This window comes from Emys orbicularis, chromosome 15, assembly GCF_028017835.1.
Source record: "Emys orbicularis isolate rEmyOrb1 chromosome 15, rEmyOrb1.hap1, whole genome shotgun sequence".
In the NCBI taxonomy this organism is placed as follows: Eukaryota; Metazoa; Chordata; order Testudines; family Emydidae; genus Emys; species Emys orbicularis.
In genome coordinates, this window is record NC_088697.1 from 2,012,219 (window position 1) to 2,032,359 (window position 20,141).

The 20,141-nt window shown below is 51.5% G+C and overlaps 1 protein-coding gene across 1 annotated transcript; it reads left to right on the forward strand.

The window, feature by feature from the left end:
- The first annotated feature begins 4,635 nt into the window (after window positions 1-4,635).
- Window positions 4,636-9,052, forward strand: LOC135889112 (acetylgalactosaminyl-O-glycosyl-glycoprotein beta-1,3-N-acetylglucosaminyltransferase-like). Its single transcript, XM_065416918.1, has 3 exons — window positions 4,636-5,236; window positions 5,404-5,611; window positions 8,788-9,052. Exons 1-3 carry the CDS (start codon window positions 4,636-4,638, stop codon window positions 9,050-9,052), a joined length of 1,074 nt encoding a protein of 357 aa, XP_065272990.1.
- The last annotated feature ends 11,089 nt before the right edge of the window (window positions 9,053-20,141 follow it).

Sequence of the window (20,141 nt, forward strand, 5' to 3'; positions counted from 1 at the left end):
CAGATCGCCTCGGGCAGTCTGGAGCTCCTCCCCCGCTGCCCAGCGTGCTGGGACGAACGGCTCAGGCCGTTCCTGAGCAAGTTCACAGAGACATTAGGCGAAGGCCAACAACAAGGGGGCCAGGGGGTCGGAGAAGGGGCAGGGAGGTTCTGGAGGGGGCAGTCAAGAGATGGGGGGGGGGTCGGGAGTTCGGTGGGGGCTTTCTGGGGGGGGTGGATAAGGTTTTGGGCAGTCAGGGTACAGGTAGGGGGTAGGGTCCTGGGGGGCAGTTAGGGTGGGGGGGTCTTAGGAGGGGGCAGTTAGGGGACAAGGAACAGGGAGGCTTAGGTAGGGGGTGGGGTTCTGGAGGGCAGTTAGGAGCAGGGGTCCCAGGAGGGGGCAGTCAGGGGACAAGGAGCGGGGGGGGGTTGGGAGTTCTGAGGGGGGTGGGAAGTGGGAGGGGCTAGGGCAGGACGGGGGCGGGGCTAGGGCGGGGCTCTTCCCGTCCTCTTTTTTGCTTGCTGAAATATGGTAACCCTAACTATGATTATACCCCAACCATGATCTTCAAATAGTGTGGTACCACATATACATATATTTTTAAAAGGGTATAAAATTGACTTTTGTTGCAACAAAATAAAAATAATAAAAAATAGTCACGTGACACACACAACATACAACACTGGACAATGCACACGACATACAGGACAAACTTACAATTAAAAACAAATGGTGCCAGAATTCTATTCATAACTATACAAAATAAGGCAAACAAAAACAAAAAAATTAAAAAGGGTTAAACATTTGAAGAAACAAGTTATTACCTTATTTAAAACTTTTAACAAAAATTGATAACAAATATATTAATCTTTGCCAAATGTATTGTATTAATTTTGGTAACAAGGAATTTTGCATTACTTTATATTTAACATTATTTTAAAACTCTGCTATATGGAAAAAAGAAATGCCCATGTTTCAAATATTAGTGAGTGGTTAGGATTAGAAGCAGAGTGTGCATTTCGGATGCTTGGCAACCCTATCTTCAAGAAAGTTAGGAATAATTCCAGCTGTTGCATTCCTGAAGGGTTAAAATAATTCATTTACTGGATTTATTTAAAGTAAAGTTTTGACCTTGTTTTCTTTTTGTGTCTTGTTTTGTTCTGTTTTCAATTGCTTTATCTTTTGGAGGTTTCTGTAAAAACTATAACTTTTAACACAGAGAAAGAGTTGAAGTCAGAGGCGGGGAAAAAGAGGTGTGGGGGGGGGGGTGAAGAGCAACCTAGGAAGGTATCTGACGAAGTGGGTATTCACCCACGAAAGCTCATGCTCCAATACGTCTGTTAGTCTATAAGGTGCCACAGGACTCTTTGTCGCTTTTTACAGCTCCAGACTAACACGGCTCCCCCCTGAGACTAGGAAGGTAGCTAGACCTGAGCCAAGAGAGATTAACTCTATCAAGGTATTTGAAAGTACAGGCAGTCACAGCGAGTTTAGCAAACTGAGAAAGTGTATGAAGGACAAAACTTAACCGGTTTTTTCTCAAGTACAAATACTTGAGAAAAAAGGTTCTATTTTTAGATATGAGTGTGGGTCAAATCATAGAAGATCAGGCTTGGAAGGGACCTCAGGAGGTCATCTAGTCTAACCTCCTGCTCAAAGCAGGATCAATCCCCAGATTTTTGCCCCAGATGCCCCCCCTCAAGGATTGAACTCACAACCCTGGGTTTAGCTAATGCTCAAACCACTGAGCTATCCTTCCCCACCCAAAGAAGTAACACAGGGTTACTGCCGTCTCTGGGTGGGCTTGACCCACCATCCTTTCAGTTACCAGCCAAAGCAGTTGGGAACCTGCACCCCTGGTTTTTATCCTGGCTCTGAGAGGAGAGTGGGGGTAGTTACCTGCTCTTGTAAAACCTGAATTTGTTCCCCCAGTGTCCGTTGCTTTTGTGTGCAGGCCCCATGGACGGCGGGCGTGCCCTTTTCTGCTGCAGCTACCTGGTTTGGGGGAAGCGCCGTGTGTTAACGTATTCATTCTAGGTGTTAACCTGCTTAGTTTGGGGTTTTTACTTCGAAATTCCTTCTTTTGAACCTTTTCACTCTTTCTTGGTTCCTGTTACCTGCCCCGCCAATTCTGTGTCGGGCTGTTTTAACCACTTAACAGCCATGGTTATACTTTGAAATATTTTACATTTTAAGACTACAGTCTCTGCCCTCGCCTTACAAATGACATTCCATGTTTCTTCCCCATTATATTTTTTTAACTCCGTGGGGATTTGCAGGGAGGGGCTAAGGGGGTTCCCTAGCTCGTGGTTTTCTGCCATGTTAGATGGCGGTTCCTACAGCGGACAGTTCACTTACTCACCAGATCAGTGGTCGGGATCACCAATGTCGTCAGACAGCACTGGTGTGGTGCTCTGCTCTGGTCAATGTTGATACCAGTCGGCGGCGTGCATGTGTTCCCGCCGGGCGCTGCCCCAGCTCTGCGCAGATCGCTGGCACAGCAGATCTTGAGCAAACTGCCCAATGACCACAGACTCCGATAAGGAACGAAGGCGCCCGGCCAGGTTTATTGTCAAACGAAGCACAGGAATAGTTCCACGCGGACTCTACGGGACATACTACGAATATGTGCCCCCTGACAATGGGGCGGGATTTGCCACTGCTCCCTAGGCTGGACAAAGACGTCCACTCAGGGATGCGTTCTTATACACCAGTACAATCAGGTTTCACATCATTCAACGCATTGAGGTACAGCCCCTCTACGCGTTAGGGTGTTGCCTTTCTCCTGGTACAGGTTGGTTCGAACAAACAAGTCTATCCATCATACTGTCTATCCACCGTATTGTCCTTTCATATTGTCTATCCATCATATTGTCCTTTTGACCCTGTCTTGAGGCTGGGTCTGCCTGTTCCTTGTTATCTCCGTGGGATGTGTTCGTACCAGGCTGTTCTGGTGCCGTCATTTAGCAGCCTTCCTCTTGCCAACTTCTGCGAGCCTGGCCGGCCTCTGGCTCACAGCCTAACTTGGCTTTACGTTAACAACGTCTTGACCGTTACTTCAGTTCAGGCCTCAGGCCTCGTACGGGGCCTCTGATCCCAAGGGTTTATGTCTCAGTGAGGGCACAGGTGGTGGAGTCTCCTTCCTTGGAGGTTTTTAAGGCCCGGCTTGACAAAGCCCTGGCTGGGATGATTTAGTTGGGAATTGGTCCTGCTTTGAGCAGGGGGTTAGACTAGATACCTCCTCAGGTCCCTTCCAACCCTGATATTCTATGATTCTATGATTCTATGGGGACAGGGTCCAGGGCCACATGGGGATGGGAGGCATGGGGGTCTGAGTGGGGGTGCAGGGCCACAGTGGGAGAGGGGGTGGAGGGACATGTGGACAGGGGTGCAAGGACACATGGGGGTGCAGGAACACACGGGGACAGGGGCAGATGTGCCTGCCTGAATGGGAGAGCCTTGGGGCAGCCAGGGTCTGCCTGGGGGAGGCTCCCTCGTAATCCCTCCCCGCCCCCCCAAAAAACCCGTTCCAGACTTTTCCCACCCAAACCCTCGAAGTTCACACCCAGGCTCCTTCCCAGCAATTTACTGCCCTCCCCCTCAGCTCCTCCCTTACCCCTGACTCCCCCCAGCCTTTGCGGGGCACCTAATGTTTCCTAATATCCAACCTAGACCTCCCCCACTGCAACTTGAGACCATTGCTCCTTGTTCTGTCATCTGGTACCACTGAGAACAGTCTAGATCCATCTCTTTGGAACCCCCCCCCCTCAGGTAGTTGAAGGCTGCTATCAAATCCCCCCTCACTCTTCTCTTCTGCAGACTAAACAATCCCAGTTCCCTCAGCCTCTCCTCGTAAGTCACGTGCCCCAGTCCCCTAATCATCTTCGTTGCCCTCCGCTGGACTCTCTCCAATTTGTCCACATCCTTCTTGTAGTGTGGGGCCCAAAACTGGACGCAATACTCCAGATCTGGCCTCACCAGTGCCTGAGTTGGGAATATCAGACCCCAGCCCTGGGGCTCCCTCCGTTTCCCCAGCCAGCTCCAAACTGAAACTCTCACACAACCTCCCCCCGGCTCCTCCCCCAGCCTTTGTCCAGTTTCCCAGAAGAAGGTGTCACCTGGCCCCAACCCCCCTCCTGGGCTCAGGTTACAGGCTCAGGTATTGTCCCTCCAGTGAAGTCACACCCTGATATCCCATCACCCATGCAGACAGTCCCAGGTTACCCCCCCCCCCCCCCCGCAACACTCCCCGGTCAATCCGCATCCACTCCCTGCTCCATCACAGTGTAGGGGCTGGTTACTCAGAGGAGGGGGGGGCCAGGAGCCAGGACTCCTGGGTTCTCTCCCCGACTCTGGGAGGGGAGTGGGGGCTAGTGGTTAGAGCGGGGGGGGGGGGCTGGGAGCCAGGACTCCTGGGTTCTCTCCCCGACTCTGGGAGGGGAGTGGGGGCTAGTGGTTAGAGCAGGGGGGGGGCTGGGAGCCAGGACTCCTGGATTCTCTCCCCGGCTCTGGGAGGGGAGTGGGGGCTGGTCGGTTAGAACAGGGGGGGCTGGGAGCCAGGACGCCTAGGTTCTATATTCAGCCCTCCCCCAGCGTTTGTACCGTGGGCTAGTTTTTTTTGGTGTCACTTTCAGTCGAGCCCTGAGGGGAGTGGAGATGATGCCCTGCAACGCTGGGATCCTGATTCGGATTGGGATTTGGATCCTGGCCTTGATTCGGATCCTGCTCCTGGTCCTGCTGATCGGCGGAGGTTTTTGGCTGCTTCACACCATGAGGATCCAACTGAGACAGACCCCGCAGGGCACCCCTGACCCCAGGCCCGGCTCGGTGGAGCTGCCTGACGGGACCTTCACCTTCCGCTTGGATTACGCCACCTTCCGGGCCGAGTTCCCCCAGCTGCAGAGCTACCGGTGCCGGGAGCTGATCCCAGGGGACGGGGTTTGCACCGGGCCCATGGGGCCGCCCCTGCTGCTCCTGGCCGTGAAATCCCACCCAGCGTCCAGCGCCAGACGGGCCACCGCCCGCCGCACGTGGGCCCGGCCCAGGGTCCTCGGGGGCTACCGGGTCCGAGCCGTCTTCCTCGTGGGGGTGTCCCCCGACTCCCGGCACCTAGCCCTGCTGGGCCGGGAGAGCCAGGAGTTTGGGGACGTGGTGCTGTGGGATTTCGCCGAGAGCCACGAAAACCTGTCGTTCAAGGAGCGCTGCTTCCTGTGCTGGGTGGGGGCGCGCTGCAGGCAGGCGGATTTCATCTTCAAAGGTGAGTCCGGACGCCTGGGTTCTCCCCCCAGCTCTAGGAGGGAAGTGGGGGCTGGTGGGTTAGATCAGGTGGGGCTGGGAGCCAGGACTCCTGGGTTCTCTCCCCGGCTCTGGGAAGGACATCCAGCCCCCAGCTGCACGCTCCTCAGCATCTTTTCCCTCCTCCAGGGGACGATGACGAGTTTGTGAACCCCACCGCACTGGTGGCCTACCTGGGCCAGACGCCCAACGCCTCCCACGTCATCCACGGCAACATCCAGCGCCATGCAGTTGTGTTCAGAGGGGGGAAATATCGTGTCTCCTCTGCCCTGTTCCCCCAGGACACGTACCCCTTCTTCCCCTCCGGGGGTGGGTTCATCATGCCCAGGGTCGAATCGTGGAAGTCAATGAATGGCTACGCAGGTGGTGTCGGAGAGAAGGCTTTGGATTCTTCGACCATGGGATGGTGTTCCAAGAAGGAGGAGTGCTGGGCAGAGACGGGCTCCACCTAACGAAGAGAGGGAAGAGCATCTTCGCCAGCAGGCTGGCTAACCTAGTGAGGAGGGCTTTAAACTAGGTTCACCGGGGGAAGGAGACCAAAGCCCTGAGGTAAGTGGGGAAATGGGATCCTGGGAGGAAGCACAAGCAGGAGAGCGCAAGAGGGGAGGACTCCTGTCTCATGCTGAGAAAGAGGGACGATCGATGAGTTATCTTAAGTGCCTATACACAAATGCAAGAAGCCTGGGAAACAAGCAGGGAGAACTGGAAGTCCTGGCACAATCAGGGAACTATGATGCGATTGGAATAACAGAGACTTGGTGGGATAACTCACATGACTGGAGTACTGTCATGGATGGATATAAACTGTTCAGGAAGGACAGGCAGGGCAGAAAAGGTGGGGGAGTTGCGTTGTATGTAAGAGAGGAGTATGACTGCTCAGAGCTCCGGTATGAAACTACAGAAAAACCTGAGAGTCTCTGGATAAAGTTGAGAAGTGTGAGCAACAAGGGTGATGTCGTGGTTGGAGTCTGCTATAGACCACCAGACCAGGGGGGATGAGGTGGACGAGGCTTTCTTCTGGCAACTAGCAGAAGTTGCTAGATCGCAGGCCCTGGTTCTCATGGGAGACTTTAATCACCCTGATATCTGCTGGGAGAGCAATACAGCGGTGCACAGACAATCCAGGAAGTTTTTGGAAAGTGTAGGGGACAATTTCCTGGTGCAAGTCCTGGAGGAACCAACTAGGGGCAGAGCTTTTCTTGACCTGCTGCTCACAAACAGGGAAGAATTAGTAGGGGAAGCAAAAGTGGATGGGAACCTGGGAGGCAGTGACCATGAGATGGTCGAGTTCAGGATCCTGACACAAGGAAGAAAGGAGAGCAGCAGAATACGGACCCTGGACTTCAGAAAAGCAGACTTTGACTCCCTCAGGGAACAGATGGGCAGGATCCCCTGGGAGAATAACATGAAGGGCAAAGGGGTCCAGGAGAGCTGGCTGTATTTTAAAGAATCCTTATTGCGGTTGCAGGAAAAAAACATCCCGATGTGTAGAAAGAATAGTAAATATGGCAGGCGACCAGCTTGGCTAAACAGTGAAATCCTTGCTGACCTTAAACGCAAAAAAGAAGCTTACAAGAAGTGGAAGATTGGACAAATGACCAGGGAGGAGTATAAAACTATTGCTCAGGCATGCAGGAATGAAATCAGGAAGGCCAAATCACACTTGGAGTTGCAGCTAGCAAGAGATGTTAAGAGTAACAAGAAAGGTTTCTTCAGGTATGTTAGCAACAAGAAGAAAGTCAAGGAAAGTGTGGGCCCCTTACTGAATGTGGGAGGCAACCTAGTGACCGAGGATGTGGAAAAAGCTAATGTACTCAATGATTTTTTTGCCTCTGTCTTCACAAACAAGGTCAGCTCCCAGACTGCTGCACTGGGCAGCACAATATGGGGAGAAGGTGACCAGCCCTATGTGGAGAAAGAAGTGGTTCGGGACTATTTAGAAAAACTGGATGTGCACAAGTCCATGGGGCCGGATGCGCTGCATCCGAGGGTGCTAAAGGAGTTGGCGGATGAGATTGCAGAGCCATTAGCCATTATTTTTGAAAACTCATGGCGATCGGGGGAGGTCCCGGATGACTGGAAAAAGGCTAATGTAGTGCCCATCTTTAAAAAAGGGAAGAAGGAGGATCCGGGGAACTACAGGCCAGTCAGCCTCACCTCAGTCCCTGGAAAAATCATGGAACAGGTCCTCAAGGAATCAATTATGAAACACTTAGAGGAGAGGAAAGTGATCAGGAACAGTCAGCATGGATTCACCAAAGGGAAGTCGTGCCTGACTAACCTAATTGCCTTCTATGATGAGATAACTGGCTCTGTGGATGAGGGGAAAGCAGTGGATGTGTTATTCCTTGACTTTAGCAAAGCTTTTGACACAGTCTCCCACAGTATTCTTGCCGCCAAGTTAAAGAAATATGGGCTGGATGAATGGACTGTAAGGTGGATAGAAAGCTGGCTAGATCGTCGGGCTCAACGGGTAGTGATCAATGGCTCCATGTCTAGTTGGCAGCCGGTTTCAAGCGGAGTGCCCCAAGGGTCGGTCCTGGGGCCGGTTTTGTTTAATATCTTCATTAATGATCTGGAGGATGGCGTGGACTGCACTCTCAGCAAGTTTGCAGATGACACTAAACTAGGAGGCGTGGTAGATACACTAGAGGGTAGGGATCGGATACAGAGGGACCTAGACAAATTAGAGGATTGGGCCAAAAAAAACCTGATGAGGTTCAACAAGGATAAGTGCAGAGTCCTGCACTTAGGACGGAAGAATCCCATGCACTGCTACAGACTAGGGACCGAATGGCTAGGTAGCAGTTCTGCAGAAAAGGACCTAGGGGTCACAGTGGACGAGAAGCTGGATATGAGTCAACAGTGTGCTCTTGTTGCCAAGAAGGCTAACGGCATTTTGGGCTGTATAAGTAGGGGCATTGCCAGCAGATCGAGGGATGTGATCGTTCCCCTTTATTCGACATTGGTGAGGCCTCATCTGGAATACTGTGTCCAATTTTGGGCCCCACACTACAAGAAGGATGTGGAAAAATTGGAAAGAGTCCAGCGGAGGGCAACAAAAATGATTAGGGGTCTGGAGCACATGATTTATGAGGAGAGGCTGAGGGAACTGGGATTGTTTAGTCTGCAGAAGAGAAGAATGAGGGGGGATTTGATAGCTGCTTTCAACTACCTGAAGGGAGGTTCCAAAGAGGATGGAGTTCGGCTGTTCTCAGTGGTGGCAGATGACAGAACAAGGAGCAATGGTCTCAAGTTGCAGTGGGGGAGGTCCAGGTTGGATATTAGGAAACACTATTTCACTAGGAGGGTGGTGAAGCACTGGAATGCGTTACCTAGGGAGGTGGTGGAGTCTCCTTCCTTGGAGGTTTTTAAGGCCCAGCTTGACAAAGCCCTGGCTGGGATGATTTAGTTGGGAATTGGTCCTGCTTTGAGCAGGGGGTTGGACTAGATGACCTCTTGAGGTCCCTTCCAACCCTGATATTCTATGATTCTATGATTCTATGATTCTAGGGCCAGCGTTCCGGTCCTAGCCGCGGCCTCCGAGCGCATCCCCGTCTTCCCTCTGGACGACGTCTACTTTGGCTTCCTGGTGCTGGCCGCTGGGCTGCGGTACCGGCACGATGAGCGATTCCAGGTCTTCGGCATGAAGGACGAGCCGTGTCTGTACGTGGAGGCTGTGGTGGTGCACGGAGTGTCGCTGGACAGGGTGGAGGAGGTGTGGAGGGGGTTGTACGAGGAGCGACGGTGCAATGGGATGGGGCCCCTCCCCTCTTAGGGGCGCAGGGAATGGGGCATGTGACCTGTCCCCTGTAGGGGGCGCCGGCTCCCACCTGGCCCCGGGGCGGGGACTGGCTGGCTCAGGGGGGCGGGGAATGGGGCCATAGGGGAGTGGCTGGGTGAGTGTGATGCTCTGTACCTCGGGGGAACACCCAGGACCCCCATGTTCATGGTTGTAAAATGATTGTGTGGTATCCAACCCTAACCCACCACCTATCCAGCCCCCCTGCTCCTTGTCCCCTAAATGCCCCCCCCGGGACTCCAGCACCTATCCAACCCCTCTGCTCCTTCTCCCCTGACCGCCCCGACCCCTATCCACACCCGTGCCCCCTGACAGGCCCCCGGGACTCCGACGCCTATCCAACCCCCCCCTTCCCTGTCCCCTGACTGCCCCCTCCCAGGACCCCCACCCCAAACCGCCCCCCCTGGACCCCACTCCCTATCCAATTCCCTACTCCCTGTCCCCTGACTCCCCCCTGACCCCTATCCACATCCCCACCCCCTGACAGGCCCCTTGGGACCCCACCCCCAATCCAACCCCCCCTTCTCCCTGTCCCCAGACTGCCCCGACCCCTATCCACTCCGCCGCCCCCTGACAGGCCCCCTGGGACTCCCATGCCCTATCTAACCCCCCCCCCCCCGTTCCCCACCCGAGAACCTCTGCCCCATCCAAACATTCCCTGTCCCCTGACTGTCCCCCGGGACCCCCTACCCAACCCCCCTCGCCGCCGCACGCACACCACCGCTGCCCCCTTACTATGCCGCTTAGAGCGGCAGGAGGTCGCTGCCCGCGCGGCGGCGTGCCTACAGGGGAGGGGGGACAGCAGGGGAGGGGCCGGGGACGAGCCTCCCCAGCCAGGAGCTCAAGGGCTGGAAAGGACGGTCCTGCAGGCTGGATGTGGCCCGTGGGCTGTAGTTTGCCCACCTCTGCTCTCGAGGAAATCACCCCACTGTGACGCTGCGCTCCATACGCTTTATGAAAATAGGCGAATGAGTGTGAATATGATGTAACTGGAAGATGCTTTATGCAAAAGGTCCCTTGTAAGGTACCCTTACAAATCTTGTGATCTACTGAGTGTGGTCATCCCATTTGTATGTGTGACGAGTCCATGACAGTATGCATGTATCAGTCTTGTATCTGAAGCTAGGAATATGAAATATAACTCTGAGGCCCTATTGTAACTATGCAAAGTGTGGGCCATTAATGGTGGCTGAGGATTTTGATGGCTCCCATGGACCAGGACAATTGGTTGTAAATGGCTCTGTTTGCTTGTAAGCCTTCCTGTGTTCTTGTGGGTCAGGCTGGGAAGAATGGAGGCCGGGGGGGGGGGGGCGGTCTCACAGGACATGTGACCATGTCACCTGGTACTGGAATCCATCTTAAACCTGGGGCTTTTCCATTTAGAAGGAGGGGGGATCAAAGAGAAAAAAGATTCACGCCTTGTGCCAAAGCTGTATAAGAGGGAAACAGAACAAAGGGGGCTGCAGTCATGAGAAATCCCCAAGTTACCACCTGAGCTGGAACAAGGACGGCACCAGGGGAAAGGATGGGCCCAGACTAGGAAGGAGTCTAGTCTGTGAAAGAAGCTGATTGGACCATCTCTGAGGGTGAGATTTACCTGTATTCAGTTTCTTAATGTATTAGCCTTAGACTTGCGTGTTTTGTTTTATTCTGCTTGGTAACTTACTTTGTCACGTCTGTTGTTACTTGAAACCGCTTAAATCCTCCTTTTTATACTTAATAAAATCACTTTTGTTTATTAATAAACCCAAAGTGATGAATGCCTGGGGGAGCAAACAGCTGCGCATCTCGATCATAGATTCATAGATTCTAGGACTGGAAGGGACCTCGAGAGGTCATCGAGTCCAGTCCCCTGCCCGCATGGCAGGACCAAATACTGTCTAGACCAGCCCTGATAGACATTTATCTAACCTACTCTTAAATATCTCCAGAGATGGAGATTCCACAACCTCCCTGGGCAATTTTTTCCAGTGTTTAACCACCCTGACAGTTAGGAACTTTTTCCTAATGTCCAACCTAAACCTCCCTTGCTGCAGTTTAAGCCCATTGCTTCTTGTTCTATCCTTAGAGGCTAAGGTGAACAAGTTTTCTCCCTCCTCCTTATGACACCCTTTTAGATACCTGAAAACTGCTATCATGTCCTCTCTCAGTCTTCTCTTTTCCAAACTAAACAAACCCAATTCTTTCAGCCTTCCTTCATAGGTCATGTTCTCAAGATCTTTAATCATTCTTGTTGCTCTTCTCTGGACCCTCTCTAATTTCTCCACATCTTTCTTGAAATGCGGTGCCCAGAACTGGACACAATACTCCAGTTGAGGCCTAACCAGCGCAGAGTAGAACGGAAGAATGACTTCTCGTGTCTTGCTCACAACACACCTGTTAATACATCCCAGAATCATGTTTGCTTTTTTTGCAACAGCATCACACAGTTGACTCATATTTAGCTTGTGGTCCACTATAACCCCTAGATCCCTTTCTGCCGTACTCCTTCCTAAGTGGAGCACATTGCATTTGTCTTTATTAAACTTCATCCTGTTTACCTCAGACCATTTCTCCAATTTGTCCAGATCATTTTGAATTATGACCCTGTCCTCCAAAGCAGTTGCAATCCCTCCCAGTTTGGTATCATCCGCAAACTTAATAAGCGTACTTTCTATGCCAATATCTAAGTCATTAATGAAGATATTGAACAGAGCTGGTCCCAAAACAGACCCCTGCGGAACCCCACTTGTTATACCTTTCCAGCAGGATTGGGAACCATTAACAACAACTCTCTGAGTACGGTTATCCAGCCACCTTATAGTAGCCACCTTATAGTAGCCCCATCTAAATTGTATTTGCCTAGTTTATTGATAAGAATATCATGCGAGACCGTATCAAATGCCTTACTAAAGTCTAGGTATACCACATCCACCGCTTCTCCCTTATCCACAAGGCTCGTTATCCTATCAAAGAAAGCTATCAGATTGGTTTGACACGATTTGTTCTTTACAAATCCATGCTGGCTATTCCCTATCACCTTACCACCTTCCAAGTGTTTGCAGATGATTTCCTTAATTACTTGCTCCATTATCTTCCCTGGCACAGAAGTTAAACTAACTGGTCTGTAGTTTCCAGGGTTGTTTTTATTTCCCTTTTTATAGATGGGCACTATGTTTGCCCTTTTCCAGTCTTCTGGAATCTCTCCCGTCTCCCATGATTTTCCAAAGATAATAGCTAGAGGCTCAGATACCTCCTCTATTAGCTCCTTGAGTATTCTAGGATGCATTTCATCAGGCCCTGGTGACTTGCAGGCATCTAATTTTTCTAAGTGATTTTTAACTTGTTCTTTTTTTATTTTATCTGCTAAACCTACCCCCTTCCCATTAGCATTCACTATGTTAGGCATTCCTTCAGACTTCTCGGTGAAGATCGAAACAAAGAAGTCATTAAGCATCTCTGCCATTTCCAAGTTTCCTGTTTCTCCCTCTTCACTGAGCAGTGGGCCTACCCTGTCTTTGGTCTTCCTCTTGCTTCTAATGTATTGATAAAAAGTCTTCTTGTTCCCCTTTATTCCCGTAGCTAGTTTGAGCTCATTTTGTGCCTTTGCCTTTCTAATCTTGCCCCTGCATTCCTGTGTTGTTTGCCTATATTCATCCTTTGTAATCTGTCCTAGTTTCCATTTTTTATATGACTCCTTTTTATTTTTTAGATCATGCAAGATCTCGTGGTTAAGCCAAGGCGGTCTTTTGCCACATTTTCTATCTTTCCTAACCAGCGGAATAGCTTGCTTTTGGGCCCTTAATAGTGTCCCTTTGAAAAACTGCCAACTCTCCTCAGTTGTTTTTCCCCTCAGTCTTGATTCCCATGGGACCTTACCTATCAGCTCTCTGAGCTTACCAAAATCCGCCTTCCTGAAATCCGTTGTCTCTATTTTGCTGTTCTCCCTTCTACCCTTCCTTAGAATTGCAAACTCTATGATTTCATGATCACTTTCACCCAAGCTGCCTTCTACTTTCAAATTCTCAACGAGTTCCTCCCTATTTGTTAAAATCAAGTCTAGAACAGCTTCCCCCCAGTAGCTTTTTCAACCTTCTGAAATAAAAAGTTGTCTGCAATGCAGTCCAAGAATTTATAGTGTTATAGAGAGCGGACAATTTATGAGTTTACCCTGTATAAGCTTTATACAGCGTCAAACGGATTGATTTGGGGTTTGGATCCCATTGGGAACTGGGTGTCTGGGTCCTGGAGATAGGTGACCCGCTGAGCAGTTTTTGGTTAAAGTCTGCAGCTTTGTGGGTATGGATTAGAAAGACCTTGGTCTGGGTGCAGCAGGCTGGCGTATCTGGCTCAATAGGGCAGGGTTCTCTCGTTGCTGTTTGAACTCGCCCGGGTCGGAGACGCTGAAGGAAAGCGGAGATCCCACCCTGCACCGTGGCTGCCCTGAAGGATGTGGTCGAGGGTCCATCGCTAGAAATCTGCCCCACACCGGATTTCGGCGGTGACTGGAAATCACTTGTTCGTCAGCCTGCGGCGAGTTTAGTCTGGGGCTGGCTCCGGGCGGCAACGTCTTTGGTGTGAGCTCCAGGGGACCAGCGGAGCCAGGGGAAGGGAGGGCGCTCTCGGGCTGGGAAGCAGCCTGAAGAGGGCGCAAGGCTTTTTTTGGGGTGCCCTCGAGCGCTGAGCCCCGGCGAGATCGGCTGGCGAGCCCGGGAGCCATGAGTTCACGGTGGTGATGGGGTTGTGTGGGGGGTATGTCAGGGTTAAGTAAAGACTTGGGTAACCACTAACATGGTAATAGGGACTAAAGGCAAAGGCAGGCACCGCTTGATAAAGTTGCCACCTTTTCCCCTCCCCTTCTGCGTGTTAAGGATAGATAAGCGTTGCAGCTGCATGAGGAATGTGGTTGTCCAACGGATCCCCTTTGTGTGAAGGCGGGGGAAGACCCCCGCTTCCTTTCCCAGCTCCATAAACGTGCTCAGGGGTCATGGCCCCTTCCTCCATCCCCTGGGAACTGCCAATTAAGGAAACTCGTGGCTACAATTACTGCAAAGAAATGTATCGTCAAAGGAAAAACGTCCACAGAAGATGCTTAATGCTGTAAACGGGGCGGGTTTAATTAGATTCAGTAGATAGCTATTCATATTCATTATATGGGCCTTCATATTATCAAAGGCGAGTTTGGGGGGCGTTGTATGTGGGTATTTACATATTCACTTTAGATAAAAGGAGTGTGATGTAATTAACTCCGGGCTTATTCGACAATCGGGTCGAGGGGAATAAGCACTGTCCACTCAACTCCGCCTCTGGGGCCGCCCGGTTGTCTTCCAATATCTGGCACCACGAAGAGGATCCCAGGGGAGAGCCGTGCCTGATTTCGTTGGGGATTGGTCCTGCTTTGAGCAGGGGGTGGGATTAGATACCTCCTGAGGTTCCTTCCAACCCTGATCTTCTGTGATTCTGCTCACCATGGATTCGATGAGTAAGTTGAACGGGCCCATTACTGCAACCCCGGTTAAGGAGTTTATTAATAAACTGGTGGGGAAATGGGGGGGTCCTTATACGGCCTCCCCCAGGGATTGGCAGGGTTGGCCAGCCATCCAGGGGCGGGTGGTAGCTTCCCCGGCATCCCAGGATAAGAAAAAGTCTCTTTCGTCGGAGGCTGTGTGGGCAGGTCTGTTGGGTTTAGGGGAGGAGGTTACCGGTCTTCAAAGCAACGTAGAAACTCCACAGCAAATTGCCGAGGAATGTGCTAAATCATTCACGGCGCGCCGGGAGTCAGCACGGCTGAAAATTGCATGGAATGGCCCCCCCGCAGAGCAACAAGGACGTGCCGGCCTGGGGCATTCAGGCCCCTGGGACAATACCTGAAATGGTGTCAAGTATTGAGGGGTAGCCATGGTCATGCGTATCCACAAACACAAGGAATCTGGTGGCACCTTAAAGACCAACAGATTTATTTGGGCATAAGCTTTCATGGGTAAAAAAAACCTCACTTCTTCAGAGGCATGGAGTGAAAATTACAGCTGCAGGCATTCTATACTGACACATGGAGAGCAGGGAGTTACTTCGCAGGTGGAGAACCAGGGTTGACAGGGCCAATTCAATCAGGGTGGATGTCGTCCACTCCCAGTAATAGATGAGGAGGTGTCAATTCCAGGAGAGGAAAAGCTGCTTCTGTAATGAGCCAGCCACTCCCAGGCCCTAGTCCAGCCCAGATTAATGGTGTTCAATTTGCAAATGAATTTGAGTTCTGCTGTTTCTGACTTTTTTTTGTTCAGTGATAGTGACTTTTAAATCGGTTATCGACTGTCCAGGGAGATTGAAGTGTTCACCTACTGGGTTTCGTACGTTACCATTCCTGATGTCGGATTTGTGTCCATTTATTCTTTTACGGAGGGACTGTCCGGTTTGGCCAGAGGGGCATTGCTGGCACATGATGGCATATATCACATTAGTAGACGTGCAGGTGAAAGAGCCCTTGATGGCGTGGCTGATGTGGTTGGGTCCTCTGATGGTGTCGCCAGAGTAGATATGGGGACAGAGAAGGCAACGAGGCTTGCTACAGGGATTGGTTCCTGGGTTGGTGTTTCTGTGGTGTGGTGTGTAGTTGCTGGTGAGTATTTGCTTCGGGTTGGGGGGCTGTCTGTAAGCGAGGACTGGCCTGGCCCCCAAGGTCTGTGAGAGTGAGGGAGGAAATGGTGATAGCTGAGCTGACGGAGGTGTCATTTTGGGAAATAAGCAAGTGGTTTAAGGAAAGAGACCAACGGGCGTCCTTGTGGCACCTTAGAGACGAACGCGTTTATTTGGGCGTAAGCTTTCGGGAGCTAAAACCCCCTTCAGAGGCTGCACGGAGTGGAAAATCCAGGAAGCAGAATATATATTCTAGCACGTGAAAAGATGGGAGTTGTCTTACCAAGTCAGGGGTCAGTGCTAACGAGCCAGTTCAATTAAGGTGGAAGTGGGCTGTTCTCAACAGTCGACAAGCAGGGGAGGAAATCACCTTTGTAGTGCTACCGAGGCCAATGCAATCAAGGTGACCCATTCCCAACAGTTGACAAGAAGGGGTGAGTATCAGCAGAGGGGAAATTACTTTTTGTAGCGATCCAGCCACTCCCGGTCTTTCTTCAGGCCTAATTTGATGGTGTCCAGTTTGCAAATCAAGTCCAGGTCTGCAGTTTCTCATTGGAGTCTGTTTTTGACATTTTTTGGGTTGAAGAATGGCCACTTTTAGGTCTGTTATTGAGTGTCCAGGGAGGTTGATGTGTTCTCCGACTGGTTTTTGAACGCTACAATTCCTGATGTCCGATTTGTGTCCGTTTATTCTTTTACATAGGAACTGTCCGGTTTGACCAATGCCCATGGCAGAGGGGCATTGCTGGCACATGATGGCTCTGACGAAGTGGGACTGCTCTTAACGTTTTCTCTGAATACCGTGTGGGTGCCTCAGTTTCCCCTATGCATTTCTTAAGTATCTGGGGGGGGGGGAAGAGATCAGGGTGTGCGATTGTTGCAGAGCCTTAGAGGGCCAGGGTGTGCAAGGGTCTGTACAGAGAATGGCCGACACCCTGTCTCATGGCAACTGATGGCCTGGGCCCCTCCTCTGCAAAGGTGCCAACTGAAGGTGTTGGAGAACAAAGAGATCAGGTGGCCTCCTGGCCCGGGAAAGAGACAAAGGCCACAGGAGGGGCTGGAGAGTTTCAGTTTGGAGCTGGCTGGGAAAATGGAGGGGAGCCCAGACAGACTTCCTCGCCTCCCCTGGCCCCTCAAGACGGACCTGACTGAGGGGGTCGTGTTGTCTGTACCTGCAAGACCTGTCTTGGATCATCTAAATAAACCTTCTGTTTTAGTGGCTGGCTGAGAGTCACGGTGAATCGCAGGAAGCCGGGGGTGCAGGGCCCTGTCTCCCCAAACTCCGTGACAATGGCACAGATCGCACCCGTAGATGTGCAGGTGAACGCGCCCCGGATGGTGGGGCTGATGGGGTTAGGTCCAATGATGGTGTCCCTCGAATGAATATGTGGACAGCGTTGGCACCGGGGCTTGTCACGAAGGATGGAGAGTGAGATGTGAATTCTGCCGAGGCTGGAGGGGATTGAGCAGGCGACCCTTGTGAAAATGTAAAAGAGGAAAAGCGTTATGGGAAGAGAATTCGTGGTTGCTTCGCAGCCGATTTGAAGGGGAAATGGGCCCTTTTCCAAAGGAATATCTGTAAATCAGCCATAAATCATTTGACTATGAACAAGTTAGTCGCATTGGCTAAAAGAACACCAGGGGTTTCTACTGGAACTTAACTGCCCCGAAACGTAGAGAAATGCAATCTGTGTAAACGTTTAAAGCCATGCAAGAGATGCTAAGAAAAAAGAATGTGTGTGTATAAATATGTTGTGTAAATATGTGTAGGGTGACCATGTGTAGGGGTGAAAAAACGGGACGGGGGTGGGGGGTCATAGGCGCCTATAAAAGAAAAAGTCCCCCAAAATGGGACGGATGGTCACCCTAAATACGTGGCGTGTTTAGGACCTAAGCCAACACTGCTGGCTTGTAAAACTCTGGTTTGTAGGTTTAAAATAAACGGGTTTTGTTTTTAAATAAACGCCCCTAAAAAGCCGTTTGGATCTTTCATTCCAAGTTGCAAAGCCGACCGACAACTTTTTACCAGACACGTGGGGTTTGGCTTTGGGATTTAAGGTACCTCAATGCTCTATAACGTTCAATATCTTTTTAAAGACCAAAGCCGTGGCCGCTACAGGGCCGTCAAGCCCGGGAGAATGGGGAAGAGATTCTGGATCCTTTTTTTGGGGGGTAACAAAATAGCAGATAAGAGCTGCAGTAAGTTAAACGAGGGAAGGCATGTGCCTTTTCCCCAGGACGCGTGCAGCGTATGTTGTAGACAGGATAAAAGAAATGCAAATAAAACCTCCTACTTCAGTCAAACCCGATTCGGGCTCCGCGGTTGTGGTTTCTTCGGCAGATCACCGGAAGCAGGCATTGAAAGTGGAAAGAAACCCAAACTCTCTTTTAAGACAGAGTCGCTGAGCTCGGCTGCTGGCTCTGGAGCCAAAAGCAGGCCAGAAAGCGGCTGGGTCGGGGCAAACTACCGAATTGATAGAGGAAGGCGAGAACTGCCCACAAAGGAGCTGCTGATAACGAACAGACCTGGCCAGCAAACGAACTACCTGAAACCAAAAGGGTCAAATTATGACCCTGCAGAGGAAGGGTCGCCCCCACTCACTGCTCCCCAGAGACAGCCCCCCCACCCCCTTCCCCCAGATCCCCCCGTGTCTCCCCAAAGACCCCCTCCATAAACTGATCTCCCAACATCCCCCACCCACTGCTCCCCACAGCCCCTGCCCCCCCAGAGACAGCCCCCCATATCTCATCTCCCCTCCCCCAGATCCCCCAGTGTCTCCCCAAAGACCCCCTCCATAAACTGATCTCCCAACATCCCCCACCCACTGCTCCCCACAGCCCCTGCCCCCCCAGAGACAGCCCCCCATATCTCATCTCCCCTCCCCCAGATCCCCCAGTGTCTCCCCAAAGACCCCCTCCATAAACTGATCTCCCAACATCCTCCACCCACTGCCCCCTCAAGCCCCTGCCCCCCCAGAGACAGCCCCCCCATATCTCATCTCCCCTCCCCCAGATCCCCCAGTGTCTCCCCAAAGACCCCCTCCATAAACTGATCTCCCAACATCCTCCACCCACTGCCCCCTCAAGCCCCTGCCCCCCCAGAGACAGCCCCCCCATATCTCATCTCCCCTTCCCCAGATCCCCCAGTGTCTCCCCAAAGACCCCCTCCATAAACAGATCTCCCAACATCCCCCACCCACTGCTCCCCACAGCCCCTGCCCCCCGAGACAGCCCCCCCATATCTCATCTCCCCTCCCCCAGATCCCCCAGTGTCTCCCCAAAGACCCCCTCCATAAACTGATCTCCCAACATCCCCCACCCACTGCTCCCCACAGCCCCTGCCCCCAGAGACAGGTGCGCGCACCGTGCTGAAATCTGAAGACAGGTACAAAAGGCGTCTGCTAACATGCATGATACCCCTAGCTTTTCATTCAACCAAACCCCAAGGATATAATGAAATTCAAATGCCTACGCAAAGATTTCAAGAGCACAGTGAACACGCTGGCCTCAAAAACAAAATTGTCCAAAGAAAGGGCCTGGTAGAACAAGACACGTTTAATAGCTGCGATGTTAATGTTAGTAACATTCAGTGTAGCCCAATGCCAAGTACCCCGGTAACAATGGATCGTGTCGTGTGTATAAGTTTTGGAAAAATCCTTTAAAGCCAGATGGTGAAGCTGCTCACCTATTACCTGTGAATAAACTTAACGCTTCGCACAACAGAGAAAACCATGACATACCTGCTCTGCGGTATAAAAAGGGAAACTGAGGCACATTGCCTCATGAATGTAATGACTGAGCAGTGGGATCATGTCCCCTAAACTCTTAAAGGCTAACAACCTGGCCTGCCTGTAGAACGAAAACACAGGAAAATATGGGGGTAATTCCTCTGTTTTGCCTGCAATCAGCCAGAGCATTTGTAAAAGAAAGGGCTATTTTAAGCAATCACCTGCCCCCCCAAAAGGGGTAGAAACCAGTTCTTTTGGTCTTTCAGAAAATCAGGAAAAGCCGACGAGAAACCCAGAATGCCTCTCATCTACTGTCACGACGAAGATTGTGTTTTGTCCTAGGTCGTTTGTCTCGTCGTTAGCATTGTTATGGATTGCGTTACCAACAAAAGAAAATACTGCATCAGGCGGAAAGGGATGAATGAGCATTTGAACTGGATTTACAGAACCCAATGTCACAGACGAGCGGAGGTCAAGGAACGCCCGTCTGTTAACAGGCTGGTAAAGGCACATTTAAAGGAAAAATATGCATGAGACACAAGGTTTATCTGGGGGCGCACCCAGATCCAGCCATGGCCTTTCAGTTTGCTCCCCCAAGCTTCCCCGGCCTCCGGCTTTTAACAGCCCCTCTTTGGGGCAGCCTCGGGGATCCGGGCTCGGAGTGGGCACCCCGGCCGAGACCACGTTCACCCCGGCGTCTCCGCAGTTATGCAAACCCCTTGGCG

Coding starts and splice junctions, on each gene's coding strand:
- LOC135889112 (XM_065416918.1), top strand. CDS start 4,636: ATGATGCCCTGCAACGCTGGGATCCTGATTCGGATTGGGATTTGGATC. Junction 5,237..5,403: donor GGCGGATTTCATCTTCAAAG/GTGAGTCCGGAC, acceptor TCCCTCCTCCAG/GGGACGATGACGAGTTTGTG. Junction 5,612..8,787: donor ATCATGCCCAGGGTCGAATC/GTGGAAGTCAAT, acceptor CTATGATTCTAG/GGCCAGCGTTCCGGTCCTAG.